Source organism: Clarias gariepinus, chromosome 26 (genome assembly GCF_024256425.1).
Source record: "Clarias gariepinus isolate MV-2021 ecotype Netherlands chromosome 26, CGAR_prim_01v2, whole genome shotgun sequence".
Classification (NCBI taxonomy): Eukaryota; Metazoa; Chordata; class Actinopteri; order Siluriformes; family Clariidae; genus Clarias; species Clarias gariepinus.
Genome location: NC_071125.1, coordinates 8,770,030 through 8,786,140, shown reverse-complemented (window position 1 = coordinate 8,786,140; position 16,111 = coordinate 8,770,030). Strand labels below are relative to the sequence as shown.

The 16,111-nt window shown below is 37.5% G+C and overlaps 1 protein-coding gene across 1 annotated transcript; it reads left to right on the top strand.

Annotated features, from left to right (window-relative positions):
* Positions 1 to 3,771: 3,771 nt before the first annotated feature.
* LOC128514321 (GTPase IMAP family member 8-like) lies at positions 3,772 to 10,085 on the top strand. The gene is made up of 3 exons (XM_053488122.1): positions 3,772 to 4,489; positions 4,568 to 5,266; positions 8,413 to 10,085. The coding sequence occupies exons 1-3, from the start codon at positions 3,772 to 3,774 to the stop codon at positions 9,138 to 9,140; spliced, it is 2,145 nt and encodes a 714-aa protein (XP_053344097.1). The 3' UTR covers positions 9,141 to 10,085.
* The last annotated feature ends 6,026 nt before the right edge of the window (positions 10,086 to 16,111 follow it).

Below are 16,111 nucleotides of genomic sequence, written 5' to 3'. Positions count from 1 at the left end.
TGAAAGAATAATTATGATTTTTATTGTTGTTTCAAATAAAATGATAAATAGTGACTAATCAATGGCCAGGTTTAACATGTTGTAAAGAGTTCTTAAAAAAAAAAAAAAAAAATGCTGTAGCTTTCCTTATACTGTAGCTTAACCAGTATAGTAATTTTGCTGGGGAAAATTGCAAGCAACAATGACAGGCCCAAGCACACTGTGAGTGTGAGAGTGTGAGTATGTTAACATTTGTGATGTGTTCGTGTGTAGAATAGGCCGCAGATGCTGGGAAAAAAGCATCACACTATGATGTTTCTCAATGTGATGTCACTGAACGTGATGTCACCAACATAAGGACACACAGAAAGTTATTAATCATTTTTTATCACAAGTTTAAGACATTATCGCAGCTGACCCATTTGAGATATCAAAAATCCCTCCGCAATTTTGCATCCTTATTGACTTTGGATCACTGGTGGCGATCGTATAAATTCCCTAGGAGGAGTATCAAAATCCATCGGGTGCGTTTTTGCGAACAACACCAAATAACCGGCCCCCTGTTGAGTTGAGCCCAGGACATGCAAAGTTGTGAAACAACTTAGACATGCGAAAGTTGTTTAGCTCAATGAGCTTTAAATGTGTACTGAGTTTCGTGTGCATACGTTCAAGTGTGTATGAGCTATGAACCAAAATCTCATGTGCGGGCCCCACGACTTTCAGACATTCTTATGGCAGCAGATTCTAACCTGCCTGCCAATTTTTATGAGTTTTTGAGCATTTTAAGACCCCCAAAAAGCCCAAAAGGAAGGAATAAAAGGGACAAATGGCCCTAAAAATTTCCACCCACAGACTGTCAGCCACTCAGTGTTTTTGTTTTTCACAAGATGTAACGGTTGTGCATTAAAATTCCAGGAAATCAGCAGGTTCTGACCTATTCAAACCAGCCTGTCTGGCACAAACAATAATGACACTCAAAGTCATTGAACCTCTTGACCTTTACCTGCATCCATTTTGTCCATTACACTACTGTCATATTATCGGCGGAATTTATAATTGCATGAAAGAGCAAAAACACTGGTGTTCTTATTAAATTGGCCTGTGTGCTTATATAAATATACAAAATGTTACATCAAAGAAATTATCCCCTTGTCATCAAGTAAAGGCTAAAACATTTAGTTTGTTTTGCCAACATAGAAAGGACAAGGGCTGAAGGTTATCAACCAGAACAGAAAACACACTTATTCTGATTTACATGGTGGCTGAAGGACTTTGTTTGCACTGACCTACTGACTTTGCTAAACGTAAAAAAAAAAAAGAAACATAAACATGCCTTATCAGTTCACCCACTGGTTCAGGTGGTTTGTGTACAGAAAGCGTTTATGCTTTCCTTCACTTCCCAATGTGGCATAGAGTAGTGAGGATGATGATAAGCTAGTTTGCCTTCCTATTAAAATAGTATTTTATTAATGGCAAATTTAAATTAATGTCAGTATATTGTTTTGGTCTTCCAAAATGTTGCATAAGTTTAATTTGTATGTAAATTACATTTTTAAAAAATTACAAGCAAAAACCTATAATAAATAAACAGTCACTGAGTAATTGAACCTTCAGGACATTTAAGGATAAAACAGCCCTTTTAGTGATGGCTGCATGTGGTTCAAGCCCTCAGTTTGGTAAGTTGCACTTATTTTATTTTTATTATTATTTATTTATTTATTATTTATTTATTATTTTATTATTATTTATTTATTTATTTTGTTGGAAAGACTATTTCAATGCATTATATAGTATTATCTAATATAAGAGAGTATTTAGGTATTTCATATTATAAGTACATATTACAGTAATCATATTAAATTATATATATATATATATATATATACATATATATATATATATATATATATATATATATATATATATATATATATATATATATATATATAGTTTTTTTTTCTAAAGACACTAAACGTAAATGTATTTGTTACAGATAAATATATCTATAATAAATCTAATTTAATTTATTTAGAGACTTAGGTCCAAAATTTAACATCAGTAATTTTGTTTAGAAATTTTTGCATATTTAGAAAGTTAAATGCTTGTACAGTAAGGGTCAATAACAAAGTATTAGTTCTGATCCTGATTGTGCAGTTTTGAGAACTGATATATATATTATATACATATTTAAAAAGTCAACAGCTGCCACTGTGTTTAAAAGGTGATGTTATTTACTTTATTTTATTCATTATTGTTTTTAAATTGGTTGCTTGGATAGGAACTATTTTTCTTTCCACCTTGTCGCTCTGCTTTAATTAGCTCAGAGAAAAGCAAGCAGGGAAACATATTCTGCCATTTAGTCAGTCACACAGTGAAAGCAAAGAAGGGAAAGGAAGGAAGCATTGTTTGGAGCTATTTCACTCTTGTAAACAACAATGAAGCAAAGATATGACATATGTCAGAGGTCAGTATGGTCTTTTGCCAAAACATAAAAAAAAAAAACACATGAAAAACTGTCACCGAAAAAGAGCCACAGGAGTTACAGCAGAAGTGAGAACAAGCAGAAAGAGTGCAGGCTGATACCCCGGCATCCGACAGAAGGTTTTTTTAGAAAGGCATATATTATTCAAGTTTTTTTGTAAAAATACTAGGTTATTTTACCCATTTAAAAAGTAAGCAGGAAAATACTTATTTCTTAAGGGGCAAAATATGTCCCTGTATGCTCAGAGTACGATGAATTCATGTATATAAGGACAGTTTTTTTGTAACTTTAATTAGGTTTGTTTTATGGCATGAGATTTTAAAATCAGCCTAACACACCATATGTACAAAAGTAATCAGCCCCTTATCCCCAGTGAAGGACAATCTGAATGTTTTAGCATACCAAGGCATCTTGGACAATGCTATGCTCCCAATTTTGTGGCAACAGTTTGGGGAAGGCCATTTTCTATTCCAACATCACTGTGCCCCAGTTCACAAAGCAATTACTATGAAGAAATGGTTAAATGAGTATATCAAACAATATTTAAAGCACATTTCTTTGTTTTTTTTAAAAAACCTGAAATAAGTTGACCATAATTATGCATTAATCTAATATAATGGTGTGTTATGTTTATGATGTCATTACATCATGGCTACACTTCGTCCCTGTAGGCTTCTGATGCCAAGCAAGAGCATGATTAAAGATTCTAAATGTTTTTCAAAATATATTGGTTCATTTATAATTGTATTTCAATAATATTAAATATTTATGAACAAACTGTGCAGTTTATATTTTCATCAACATATCTGTTCATTAGAATTTCATCTCAACCATTTTGCGACTACTTGCACGTTCTTGAACCTGATCGAACTTGTGTTTTTTAATTGCTCCTATTAAAAATTTAAACGAAATAAAGAAGCCTAATCTTTAATAATTATTCATATGTGTTCACAAATTTTGCTACCTGCGTTTGCAGATTTCATTACAGAAATCACAAAGATTTGCTGTTTTGGTGTATACAAGAACACCTTTTAAATTATTGGTATCATTATCACAATACTAGCCTATGCACTATTTGGTATTAGTAGTCCTGTCCATCCCTACTTACTAGATGTTTTGTGAGTAGAAACTAAAGACCACAAGCGCTTCCCTTTAACCTGTAAGGTAGAAAAAATGCTTCAGGGACGGAATATGCAGATTGAAACGGTAAACTGTAGGCTAGAGACTGAATTCTTTATTTATTTATTTAAAGTGTGCTTGCATGCTTGCATGCTTTACTCAAATCTGAATGAAGTCCTAAATAGTTAAAAATGATTTTACCTTCTTCTCAATCAGGTGTACCATTTATCTCAGAGATCAGGATTGTGCTGCTTGGGAATAAAGGAGCAGGAAAAACATCTCTAGCAAACATGATTTTGGGCAGACAGACTGCATCCCCCCAAAATACTGCACAGTGTGTAAAGCTCCGTGGGGTTGCAGCTGGAAGACTGGTCACTCTGGTTGACAGTCCTGGCTGGTGGAAGAACTTTCTTGTGCATGAGACTCCGGAGTTTCAAAAACAGGAGCTGGTGCTAAGCATGGCTCATTGTCAATCAGGACTCCATGCTGCCCTTCTAGTCATACGTGCAGATGCTCTATACACGGAGAAAAACAAAAGAGCAGCACAGCAGCACCTGGAGCTTTTTGGAAAGGACATCTGGAAGCATACATTGGTTGTGTTCACTTATGGTGATCATTTTCAAGATCAAACAGTTGAGCAGTACATTGAAAGTGAAGGAGAAACTTTTTTGCAATGGCTCGTGAGAAAATGTGGGAACCGTTATCACATTTTCAACATTGATCGGTACTGTGGTACCCAGGTGAAGGAGCTGCTTGAGATGATTGAGGATATGGTGGTGAGAAATAGTGGCTACTGTTATGAAATGGATAAAAAGTGTCTGTATGAAGTCACAAACAAGAGGAGGGAGGCAGAGGAGAAAGCAAACAAGAGGAGGATGATAGCACAGAAACAAAGAGATGCGCATGAAGGTGAGATTTTTTTTTTTTTAGAGCTAGTATTTGTGAATGTCCTGTAATATATTAACTTTTATTTCTTTGGTCTTCCAGGACATAACTACTCTCTGTCCAACATAAGAATGGTGTTGTTAGGCTATCGAAGATCTGGAAAAAGTTCTATCAAAAATAATATCCTTGGGAGAGAAAACACTGAATTGAAGAGAACCACACAGTGTGTGAAGACTCAGGGTGAGGTTGCTGGAAAAGTCATTACTGTTCTAGACACACCAGGCTGGTGGAAGACTCTCACAGCAAGAGACACTGCAGAACTAGACAAGCACGAACTATTACGCAGCACTTGTCTGTGTCCCCCAGGACCACATGCTTTACTCTTGGCTCTACGTTTAGATATGCCATTCAGAGAGGAAGAAATGAAATCATTGGAGGACCATATGGGTCTCCTTGGTGAGCATGTTTGGAAACACACTATTCTTGTCTTCACACATGGGGATTTGCTTGGTGACCTGACTGTTGAGCAGTACATTGAGAGTGAAGGGGAGGCCTTAAAGATACTTGTTGCAAAATGTAGAAACCGGTATCACGTTCTCAATAACAAGAATTTCCTAGATGGCACACAAGTGATGGAGCTGTTTAAGAAGACAGAGAAGATGGTGGCAGAAAATAAGGGCCTTTATTATGAAATGAACCCAAGGACGTATAGGGAAATAAAGCAGAAATGGAGACTGATGGAAAAAAAATCCAAGATGAGGCAGAAGGTGAACCATAAAAGGATGACAAGATCAGTAAAAGGTACATATAAAGTGTGTCATATCTATATAAATAAAAAAAAGGATTTTCGTCTGTACATCGGTCAGAACATTTGTCAATGCTATCTTTATGTTGCATACATTGAAAGACCTGAAACTAGTCTTAGAAAAATTTCTGTCTCTTTGTCTATCTATCTGACTGTCTGTATTTTTGTTAAGCTGATTTTGTCACAGCATCAAATAAAATTGGCTGGACAAAATTTAATGAAACTTTGCCAGTCCTTTGCACTGTGGCCTTGCACCTCCAGGGATACGAATTTTAATTCTTTTCTTGGGTCTGTGTGTGTGTAGTTTGCATGTTCTCCTTGTGCTAGGTGGATTTCTTCTGGCTACTCTAGTTTTCTCCCACAACCCAAAGACAGGGTAGAGTAGGCTAATTGGTGTTCCCAAATTGCCGATAGTGTGTAAATGAGTGTCTAAGGGGGTATGTGAGTGTTTGCCCTGCCATAGATTGGCATGGCTGGCAATGTGTACCCCTCCTCATGACCGAAGTCTCCAGGGATAGGCTTCAAGCATCCTGTGACCCGTGAAGAAAATTAGTAAATGCATGAATAAAATAATAATATTGAGATTCAATTATTTGTCACATGTACCTTACAAAACAGTAAAATTATTATTTTTTTACATATCTCAGTTAGGAAACTAGAGTCAGAACATCAAACAGAATACAGTCCCAACATAAGCAGATAAGGTTGTGGCAGACTTGGTGGTGCTGGGGCTTGTACCTCTGACTTTCCGATCTCTAACCCACAGCCTTAACCATCTGAGCCACTATTGCCCCTGTCGATGAATACACTGGTGAAAGTACGTTAATGTGGAAATGCCAGCACTGGTGGCATGGTGTATTATTATGTGGGAATATTTTTCAATTCATTATTTTACTTTAAAATATTAACAAATATTAACTGACCAGGCAGTTTTTGAGGATGCATTAAATGCACGTTTCTCTGTCCACATGAAAGTAAAAATCTTCCACTTGTAGTGACCTTCTCTAGCCACAACCAGATGCTGTTATATATTTTTAATGTTAATAAAGGCATTTGTATTTGTTTACAGCATATATAAATACTTGGCTTGGGCAATTTTCATACTGTTCTATTAATTTGAAACAAAGCAGTTAGGATATGCTAGTATAGACTTTCACAGACTTAAAAGAAACTGGACAAACTAACATACTATAAGCATACATTTTGGAATTATTGTCTATATTGGCCGCTGTTTTTGCAAATTAATTTTCCCAAAACTTTGCAGTCAATGACTGCCTTAAGTCTGAAACACATGGACATTGTTAAATGCTGACTCTCCTCTCTTGAGTTGCTTTAATGGGCTTTTACTGCAGCTGCCTTCAGTTTTTCAGTAAGAGAAAATCATGTTCAATTGTGTTAAGGTGAGTTTGAGAACTTTCCAATTTTTTTGCTTCTTGGGGTGCTTTCAAGGTATGTTTTGTGTCATCTGTATTATGCTGTCTTATCCGTTTTGCAGCCTTGGATGAATTGGAGCAGACAGTGTAGCTATATAGACTTCAAAATTCATCCTGCTACTTTTATTACCAATCATATCATAAATAAACACCAGTGACCCAGTTGTATTAAAACTCAAACATGTATTTGCCAAAAAACTGCCTTCACAATATTTGGTAATGTTGTGGTCTGCTTTGGAACATAAGCCTTTCTTCTTCTTCTTTCTTCCATCACCTTTGTGTCATTTGCTACAAATAGTTTAAACCTCGAGGGAAATCTTTTTTAGTTATATTCCTGAAAGCATCTCTTGACTTTGGACTTTGACAATAATACACCTACAGTGAAACCTCGGATTGTGTGTAACGTGGTTTGCGAGTGTTGACGAGCAAAGATTTTGAATACATTTTGAACAAGTCTTGGTTTACGAGTGCCGTGTATCATGTATCACGCATGCGCTTCTTGTTTTGATGCCGAGCATCATGTGATCACAACTGAGCCAACGGTTTTTCTCTCTCTTGCGCTGTGGAATTGTGGGTAATCGTCTCCCTTGCTGGGTCTTAGTGCGCTTCTCAACATCCTTGCACTCATGTACTGTTTACTACAACACTGTGACCATGTGTGTGTGAAGAAAACAGATTTTATTTTGTGTCTGTATGCGTGCCTGTACAGCGCGCATGTAAAGCAAAAGTAAGTCTCAGTAGAGAGGTTAAAAATCCACTTTTTTCTTTCTGCTTAAGGCTCAGTCTGCTCTTTGTGCCTGTGTGCGCGTGCGTCAATGGACACAGAAACACTTATCTGTCTGGATTTATTTTTCCTTTTTTTTTAAGGTAAAGTGCAGGTTAATTTGCTTAATTTTTTACTAGACATTTTGTTTTTAATTATTTTATGTATTAATTTTTTTGGCCTGTGGAATGAATAATTTGAGTTTCTATTATTTCTTATAGGAAAATTCTATTAGGGAACGAATTATGCTCGTAATCCAAGGTTCCACTGTATGTCCTACAGAGTGTTCTTTACTTGGCTAGATGTTGTGAAGATTACCAGAAAAATTATTCTGTATTCATCCACTTTATCTTCTGATGATCTTCTGTGGCCTTTAAACCCTCTTGGTGTTGCTGAGCTCACCAGTGCATTCATTGTTTTAAAGAATGGTCCAGATTGTTACTTTCGTCACTCCTAAAGTCCAGAATCAGACTCTCATAGTAATATGAACCAAAGTAACAATCTAGAGTTTTTGCTATCTTTCTAATACTATAGGTCTGGGTTGTTGTTTTTTTCCATCTTAATAATGGCCTTTCTCACTTGCAGTGATAATTCTGTGACTGCATATTGAGAGTTTCATTAAACAGCTACCAAATGCAAATTCAACACTTATAATCAACTCCAGACAAAAATGGTTGAAGCTCACCATCAAAGTGCTTATCACTCATTTTTCCAATTACTTTTGTGTCTAATTACTTTTGTGACTTCATAAAAGATGGCTATATTTAAAAAAAAAATCCTTGATTTATATTTAAAAGTTTACACTTCAGTCAGATCTTGAATTCTTCATTTTAAAGCCACTGTGGTGGTGTACACATACAAACATATGAAAATTGTGTGCTTATCTATATACATCTGGACATGTTTGTATGTTTGCTAACTAGTCCATATTAATGTGTTCTGGTAGGTGCTGGGCAGCATCTGAGTGAGCTTAGCCTCATTCTTCTGGGGTACGGTGAATCTGGTAAAACATCATCAAGTAACACTATCCTAGGCACAACAGATTTTGGATTCAAAAGAACTTCCCAGTGTGTGAAGAAAATGGCAGAGGTAGAAGGAAGACTACTCACTGTGATAGACACACCAGGATGGTGGAAACGTCGTTCAATAGAAGAAATGCCACAATGTAATAAAGAAGAAATTTTACAGAGTGTTACACTGACCTCTCCAGGCCCAGTCAGTTTTTTACTGGTCATCCGTCTGGACAGTTCTTTTCAAGAGGAAGAGAGAAATGCTGTGAAGGATCATATGAAACTTTTCGGAGACACAGTCTGGGACCAAACAATAGTTCTTTTTACTTGTGGTGATTGGTTAGGAGACAGAACCATTGAGCTGTACATTGAGAGTGAAGGTGAGGCACTGAAGTGGATTCTTGAAAACTGTGGGAATAGGTATCATATTCTTAGCAACAAGAACCTGAAAAGTCACAATCAGGTTAGTGAACTCCTGAAAAAAATAGAAGAACTGGTGGCAGCAAACAAAGCATGTTGTTCAACGGATTGGAAGAAGACAGTCAGAAAATTGGACAATGTTCAGGCCAGTGAGAGAGAAACACAAAAACAAACTGATGATTTTGATTCAGATGATGACATATTTAATACTGACATAAAATACAATTTTTTAAAAGACCTTTAAGTGTAGCTTAATACTAAGAATAATTTAGAGATGATTTCTAAGTATATTAAAGTACACTATTTTATGAAAGCGACATAACTAGCAGTTAGCAAATTAATTTTACTAGGTAATGGAATATATAATATTGTTATAAATATGCAGATGGATGTAAATGTAGGTTGATAAAAAGTGTCAGGTGTGTTGTGTGATAAAAGAGTATCAGTGAGAATGAAAGGAAAGGTGTACAGGACAGTGGTGAGACCAGCGATGCTCTACAGCTTAGAGACAGTGGCGCTGAAGAAAAGGCAGGAGGCAGAATTGCTGGTAGCAAAAATGAAGATGTTGAGGTTCTCTTCAGGGGTGATGAGAATGGATATGGTCAAGAATGAGTCCATCAGAGGGACAACCCATGTTAAATGTTTTGGAGATAATGTCAGAGTTGCCAGATTAAGGTGGTTTGGACATGTTTAGAGGATTGTGAATATATTGGTAGAAAGAAGCTGAGGTTGGAACTGCAAGGCAGGAGATCTAAAGGAAAAGCAAAGAGGAAATTTATGGATGCAGTGTGAGAGGACATGAAGTTAGTTGGTTACAAAGGATAGGCTTAGATGGAGGCAGATGATTCTCTGTGGCGACCCCTGAAAGGTAACAGCCGAAGGACAATGAAGAAGAGAATGGATGGAGTCCAGTTTGTTATTGGAGGGTCGGGTACAAAACTGTGAATAATTGCCCTTATGAACTAATAAGCGACTGCAGTCACAAGTCCTCAAAGAGCAGCTTTCTGCATCAGCCGAGGCCAGGATATTCTTCATGGTTTACGTAAGTGCAACCATCCCCAGTCACCACACATATCCCAAGCAGACCACATGAGGCCTCCATGCGATGAGATCTCCAACCAAAAGCGTGTCACCAGTTTTGAATTTTACATGCATGAGGTAACTCTTGTTAACTCAGGTAACTCTTGGCAACTTCAACAATAAAAACACTGCTTCGCAAATTGGTGAATGAGACGCATGTCCTTAAATCATGGGTGTGGCTGGAGTGATGATATTTGGCGATTTGTAGTTCTTTGTGGTTTTGCTTGTAGGCCTTTGATGATGCATATGCCACAAGAATCTTAGATAAAATACAAAAAATAGTCAACGTTTTAGTATGTAATTCTTTTTAGTGGCACATACTCATTCAAGCTTACTGTAACCTGTAAATAGAAAATGCCATGAAAATAAAAACATTAATTAAATTGAGACTGCAATGACTTTTCTTTTCACTTTGGTTTGAATAATACAAAAGTGCAGATTAATAATAATAATAAAAAATTTAATTGGTTTAAATTTTCTGCCTCACTCACTTGACACTTCACAGAAACTTCGCCGACTAGGTGGATTTTCTTAAAATTCTCAAATAGACCATGGCCTACTGTATATCACAAAGTATGTAAGTTTCCCAGTTTGTAAGTTTCCTACTTGTTTGGGTTTTCAGTGGCTAGTATGGTTATCCCGTGTGTCCAAACTTTGGTAGTGTAGGCAAGCCAACCACAACAATTTATCAATTCACTCATTTTCAGAAAATGCTGTTTAGGGTCATGATGGATGTGTTTTTAGTACAAAGTTCTTTTTATCAAGCAAAGCACACAACAAATTTCATTCTGAGAATTAAGCACAGTGCTTGATTGGTTGAGACAGTTTTTTTCCTGCTGCTCAAAAGCAAGCTTAGTTTCTTTGCTTCTCTATTTTTTTCTGACATATAAAGCTCAGCAGGGCTCGTCACGCAACTCTAAAGAGAGCACAAATCTTGTGAAAAAGCTTTTGAATATACCTTTTATGGCCTGGCAGAAAAAAAACCTTTTTGATGGCAGAAATGTTATATCTTGGATATCTTGCAGCTGAATGCCAAAGTGGTCTTACACTTCTTTGACACCAAACAAAACTCAGGTAGAAAGTCAACAAGAGAATCATACTGACAGATTTTATATAATGATAAATAATGGCACTTGAACAATACAATAAAAGAGGCAAAAAAGAGCTCACTTTGTGACTTTCGATGTCTGCTCTTTTGTGCTAGAGAACATGATTTTTACTGAACTCAAAAGCAACCTTAAGCCCGGACAATATACATAGTGTTTAGGGAATGTTCTAAAGTTATCAATACAATCATCTACATACTGTAGAAATTCTGTGGTACACAATTATAAAAAGATTTTCAAGTGAAAATAACCATACTGAATACAATATATCAGAAAACAACAATCCCTAGCGTTTATCATTTGGCAAATACACCAATCAAACATAGCTATAAACAAACAAACAAACAAACAAACAAACAAACAAACAAACAAACAAACAAAAAGCTTAATATTGTGTAGGTCTTATTTGTTTTCAAAGAAGATTTGACCTGTTTGTGCATGGACACCACAAGACCTCAGGTGTTCTGTGGTATCTAGCAGCAAGACATTAGCAAAAGATCTTCTTAGGACGTTGCATAGCCATGCCTTACTGGATTGGACCTGTTTGTCCAGCACATCCTGCAGATACTTAGTTAGATTCAGTTTTGGGGGATTTGGAGGTCATGTCAATACCCTGAACTCTCTGTCACACTCAACCCTGAGACACAAGATTTTTAGACACAACCCTGAGGGATTCTGCAGTGTGTTATTTACTTCACCTGTTAGTGGTTTCAATGTTAGGGCTTGGCAGAATAAATGCCACCATTTAAATTGACATGCATTATGTTATGACATGTTTAAAATGTTTTTTTTACTATTTATGTTTAAAAATATATTTTTATCTAAGGGACAATTTTGGCTTCCCACCTACAGTATATGGCAATCAAGGACAGATGGTTGATATTTAAGGGAGTTGTGTTCATCCGCACGAAAAAATTAAAATTCAACTGACAGTGATTTAGAGTCAACATTGGCCGAGAAAACGGCACATCCACAGTAGCAGGTCCAGCTGCAGCCAAAAGGCTTTGAATACTCTCCAGCAGGAGTAATACCACCAGAGGCATTTCTGTATGATTTTTGAAATTGACACCATTGAATAAGTCTGTCTTCCCCCTGAGTGGCACAGTAATACAGAGCTCACTCTATCATCTGGAGATTGCAAGTTCAATTCCTGGGTGATGCTGTAGCCTCCCGCAGCCAGGGAGCTTAGGGAGAGCTGATTGGCTGAGCTTTCTGGGGGGTGGGGGTGGGGTGTTTGGAAGGGGGAGCGGGTATACAGTATGACATTCTAGCACTCTCAAATCAATCATGGTGACATTAGCCAATCATAGGCATATGTGAGCTCATGGAAGCAGAGAGAGCGTATAATGATATCCTCTGAGTGTGTTACGCTGCTCCCTATAGTGTGGTAGCAAGATGTGGAGAAATACACTCACAATTTTGGTGGTTGTAGATTTGATGGGTGAGAGAGAGCTAGTGATGGATGGGAATTGGGTATGACTACATAGAGGAGAACATTTAAAAAATCTTTAAAAAAGTGGCCCTGCCACTCTTGGCCTTCGAGACATAGGATGATCAACAGTGGAACCGGATGTTTGTAATTTGTTCTATAGCTTAGAAATTATATTCCTGGCAAATCTAGACCTGTCTATATGACAGTGTGAAGACAATCGTAACAGTGTGCACAATTATAATGTTGTCTGTACTTTTTACAAAGACATATCAGCTGGTTATAACCACATGTGGCAAATGTTGTGCATGTGCATGGCGCCTCTTAGGAAGATATGATATTATAATAAAATAATGCTCAGTAAATAAACTGAGTATTATAGGAATATAACCTCTACAGTACTTGAGTTTCTAATTTACCAAGGCAATTAAATTCTGAATTAGACTACAGATTTTCATAACAGTACAATTAAAAAAAATATTTTTTATACTACAACATTTCTTTTGTCCTTGAGTATACTTTGGTACTCACAATTCTCAGATAACAAACAAATACCTACAGTATAGTAGATTTTTGGAAAGAATGCTACACAGGCTTCCCTACCTTTAATTGGAAGTGTAAGAAAATGTTCCATCACTTTAGTAAACTCTAAGGAACCTGTTCCAAGAATTCCAAGACCCAAAATTGGGCTTGAGCCAATTACAGGGCATTATGCACAAACACATTCATATATATGTGTGTATAAATATCAATTCACATTTATATCTGGGGAGATAGAAGGTTAGGTGACCTACTAAAATAGATTTGGAAATAACCTGGAGGAAACCCAGGCAGACATGGTTAGATCATATAAAGCTCCACACAGACCAAGGTCAGGATATATCTTAGGACTGCAGCACTGTGGGCAGCAATGATCCATTGTGCACCAACCTGCTTCCCAGTCAGGTTTATTTTCACTGGAAATAAGGCTGTATAAGCAAGAACAAGCAGAGAGCCTTAAGAGAAATTCTTCTAAATCTTAAGCCATTTTGTCATACGCATGGATTGTGCTCACCTCACATCTTTCTGGCTGCAACTTTGTCTGATGGATGGATGGATGGATGGATGGATGGATGGATGGATGGATAGATAGATAGATAGATAGGTAGATAGGTAGATAGTTTCTTTAAAATGGCATGTACCTGTACAGTGATACAGCATTAATTGACAGAAGAATAGATTTTAAATCGATTTTCAATTTTCAATTCATGAATTCAAAGCACCTTGGGTTCTCTAAATTAACACATGCAGGGCATATTTATGTTTTTAGTTTCCCACCACAGCCTCAGACACATCTATTTTAATAATAGTGCTCAGTATAAAGACACTTTAGTAGTGTTGCGGTGTTAAAGTGTTCCTAAAAATAACTACTAAAACAGATTTGTCACCACAAGTATGCACTCAGACTTTTTAAAATTAGATTTTAAATTATATTACCATCATTTATGCACATTTTGACAAAGCTGTTCTCTGTTATGAAACTGGATTATTTCAGCACAAATTAAGCTATAAAAAATGAGAAATATTCATTCATCTTCATAAACCATTTTACCCTGGTCAGGTCACTGTGACTATAATGCCCATCTTAGAAACATTGGCGAGAAGTGGCAATATGGATGGGATGCATTTCATTACGATGGACCATGCACATACAGATTCCCACAGGGAACCCATCCTCATTTGGGTTGAGTTCAATATAACAGATGTTATATATAAGTTCAGTACTAGAGGCTCAGGTAGACTGTGGGAAATTCCTAAACTATTGAGAAAGTTCAGTCACAAGTCCTCAGAGAACACCCTGCTGCACCAGCCAAGGCCAGGACCATCTTGGTGGTAAAGTGTAACCGTCCCCAGTCACCACACATATCTCAAGCAGACAACCCCAGGCATCCATGTGATGAGGTTTCCAACCATAAGCAGGTCACCAGGATGGTCACCGGCAGCTCAGGAGCGACATGTATAGCTCGACAGAGAGAGAGACAGGGAGAAGGAGGGAGAGCGAGAAGAGGAGAGGACAGAGGAGAAGAGAAGCAGAGATTACTCTGCTTCTCTTCTCACTTCCTGTTGGTGACGTAGCTTCCTGTTTTTGTATAATTGCCGCGAAAGTTTCAGCATTTAATTAAATAGATTTTCTGTTTACACAATAATAGTATTAACAGCAACTATTTTTGTTACGATACTATTGGGCTTCGCCTTTTTCCGTTTTTTTGCGCTTTTTGGAGAACGCACAAGTATCGTCGTCTAAGAACAAGAAACGGAATTCAGCTCAGAACAGCTAAACTTCGACTTGGGTATGATATACTGGATAATGTTAAGCTTGTCCAGTGTGTGGAGTGCAGGATGTTTAGACATTCTTTTTCCGTCGTTAGTGGTATTTAATTTGTGATAGGTGTGTGTTAGTGAGCACTCTGACGGAGAAGATATCAGCGTTAGAGGAGCGCATCCAGACTTTAGAGAGGGTTAGAGAGTGTGAGAGCAGCATTATTCCTGTAGCGGAAAGTCTGGATACCACAGGCAGAGATAGCCAGTCCCCGACTCCGGCACTAGAGCCCTCACAGCAGGGCGAGTGGGTAACGACAAACCCTAACACTAAGGCAAGCCCATCGGAGCACACCTCTTCTGCGCTTCACGTGTCCAACAAGTTTGCTCTCCTCAGTGATGCACCCGCTGAGAAACCTGAAAGAGCTCTGGTTATAGGAGACTCTATACTGAGACATGTGAAATTAGAAAGACCTTTAGGCGCACCAGCGGCAGTGGTTAGGTGTATCCCGGGAGATCGAGCACCGGACATAGCAGGTAATCTTAGGGCTCTAGGACAGCACAGGTTCTCAAAGATAGTGGTACATGCTGGAGCTAACGATATACGCCTTCGTCAGTCAGAGGTTAGTAAGATTAACTTTTCAGAGGTGTTTAAATTAGCGAAGGCGATGTCCGATGAAGTAGTATGCTCTGGTCCCATCCCAATGAGACGTGGCGACATAGCTTACAGCAGGTTATGGTCGCTGAAAAAAAATTTGGGCTTCATTGACAATTGGAAGACCTTTGAGGGCAAAGCTGGCCTGTTAGGGCGGGACGGTGTCCATCCCACTCGGGAAGGTGCTGCTCTTATTTTTTGTAATATAGATTAAGGTCTCAGAAGAGGCCTAGTTAATCAGTGACAAGTGACGGCCCAGGCCAGGGAGCAGACAGACAGGCTAAACCAACCGTCTGCTAAAGTCGTCACTCAGGGTTTACTGTATTGAGACTGTGAATAAGACCACTTCAGAAATCCCCACAACAACATTGTGCAATAGTGAGGAGTTTATGAACTATTTTAATAATAAAATTGTAAATATTAGGCATAAAATTGAGGCTTTGAAACTAGACAATGCAATTGATGCAGATATTAAACTAACTATGTCAGATTGGAACCTAGAATACTTTACTCCTCTTGAAGAGAATAAACTAATTTCACTCATCTCTTCTGCAAATTCATCAACTTGTATATTAGATTCTATACCGACATATTTTCTTAAACATATAGTACCAGCAATAACGGAACCCCTGTTAAGAATAATTAAT

What these genes read in the sequence shown, in the direction of transcription:
- LOC128514321 (XM_053488122.1), top strand. Translation starts at nt 3,772, where the DNA reads ATGATTTTACCTTCTTCTCAATCAGGTGTACCATTTATCTCAGAGATC. An exon ending in ACAAAGAGATGCGCATGAAG is followed by an intron (nt 4,490 to 4,567) that starts GTGAGATTTTTT and finishes TTGGTCTTCCAG; the next exon opens with GACATAACTACTCTCTGTCC. An exon ending in GATGACAAGATCAGTAAAAG is followed by an intron (nt 5,267 to 8,412) that starts GTACATATAAAG and finishes GTGTTCTGGTAG; the next exon opens with GTGCTGGGCAGCATCTGAGT.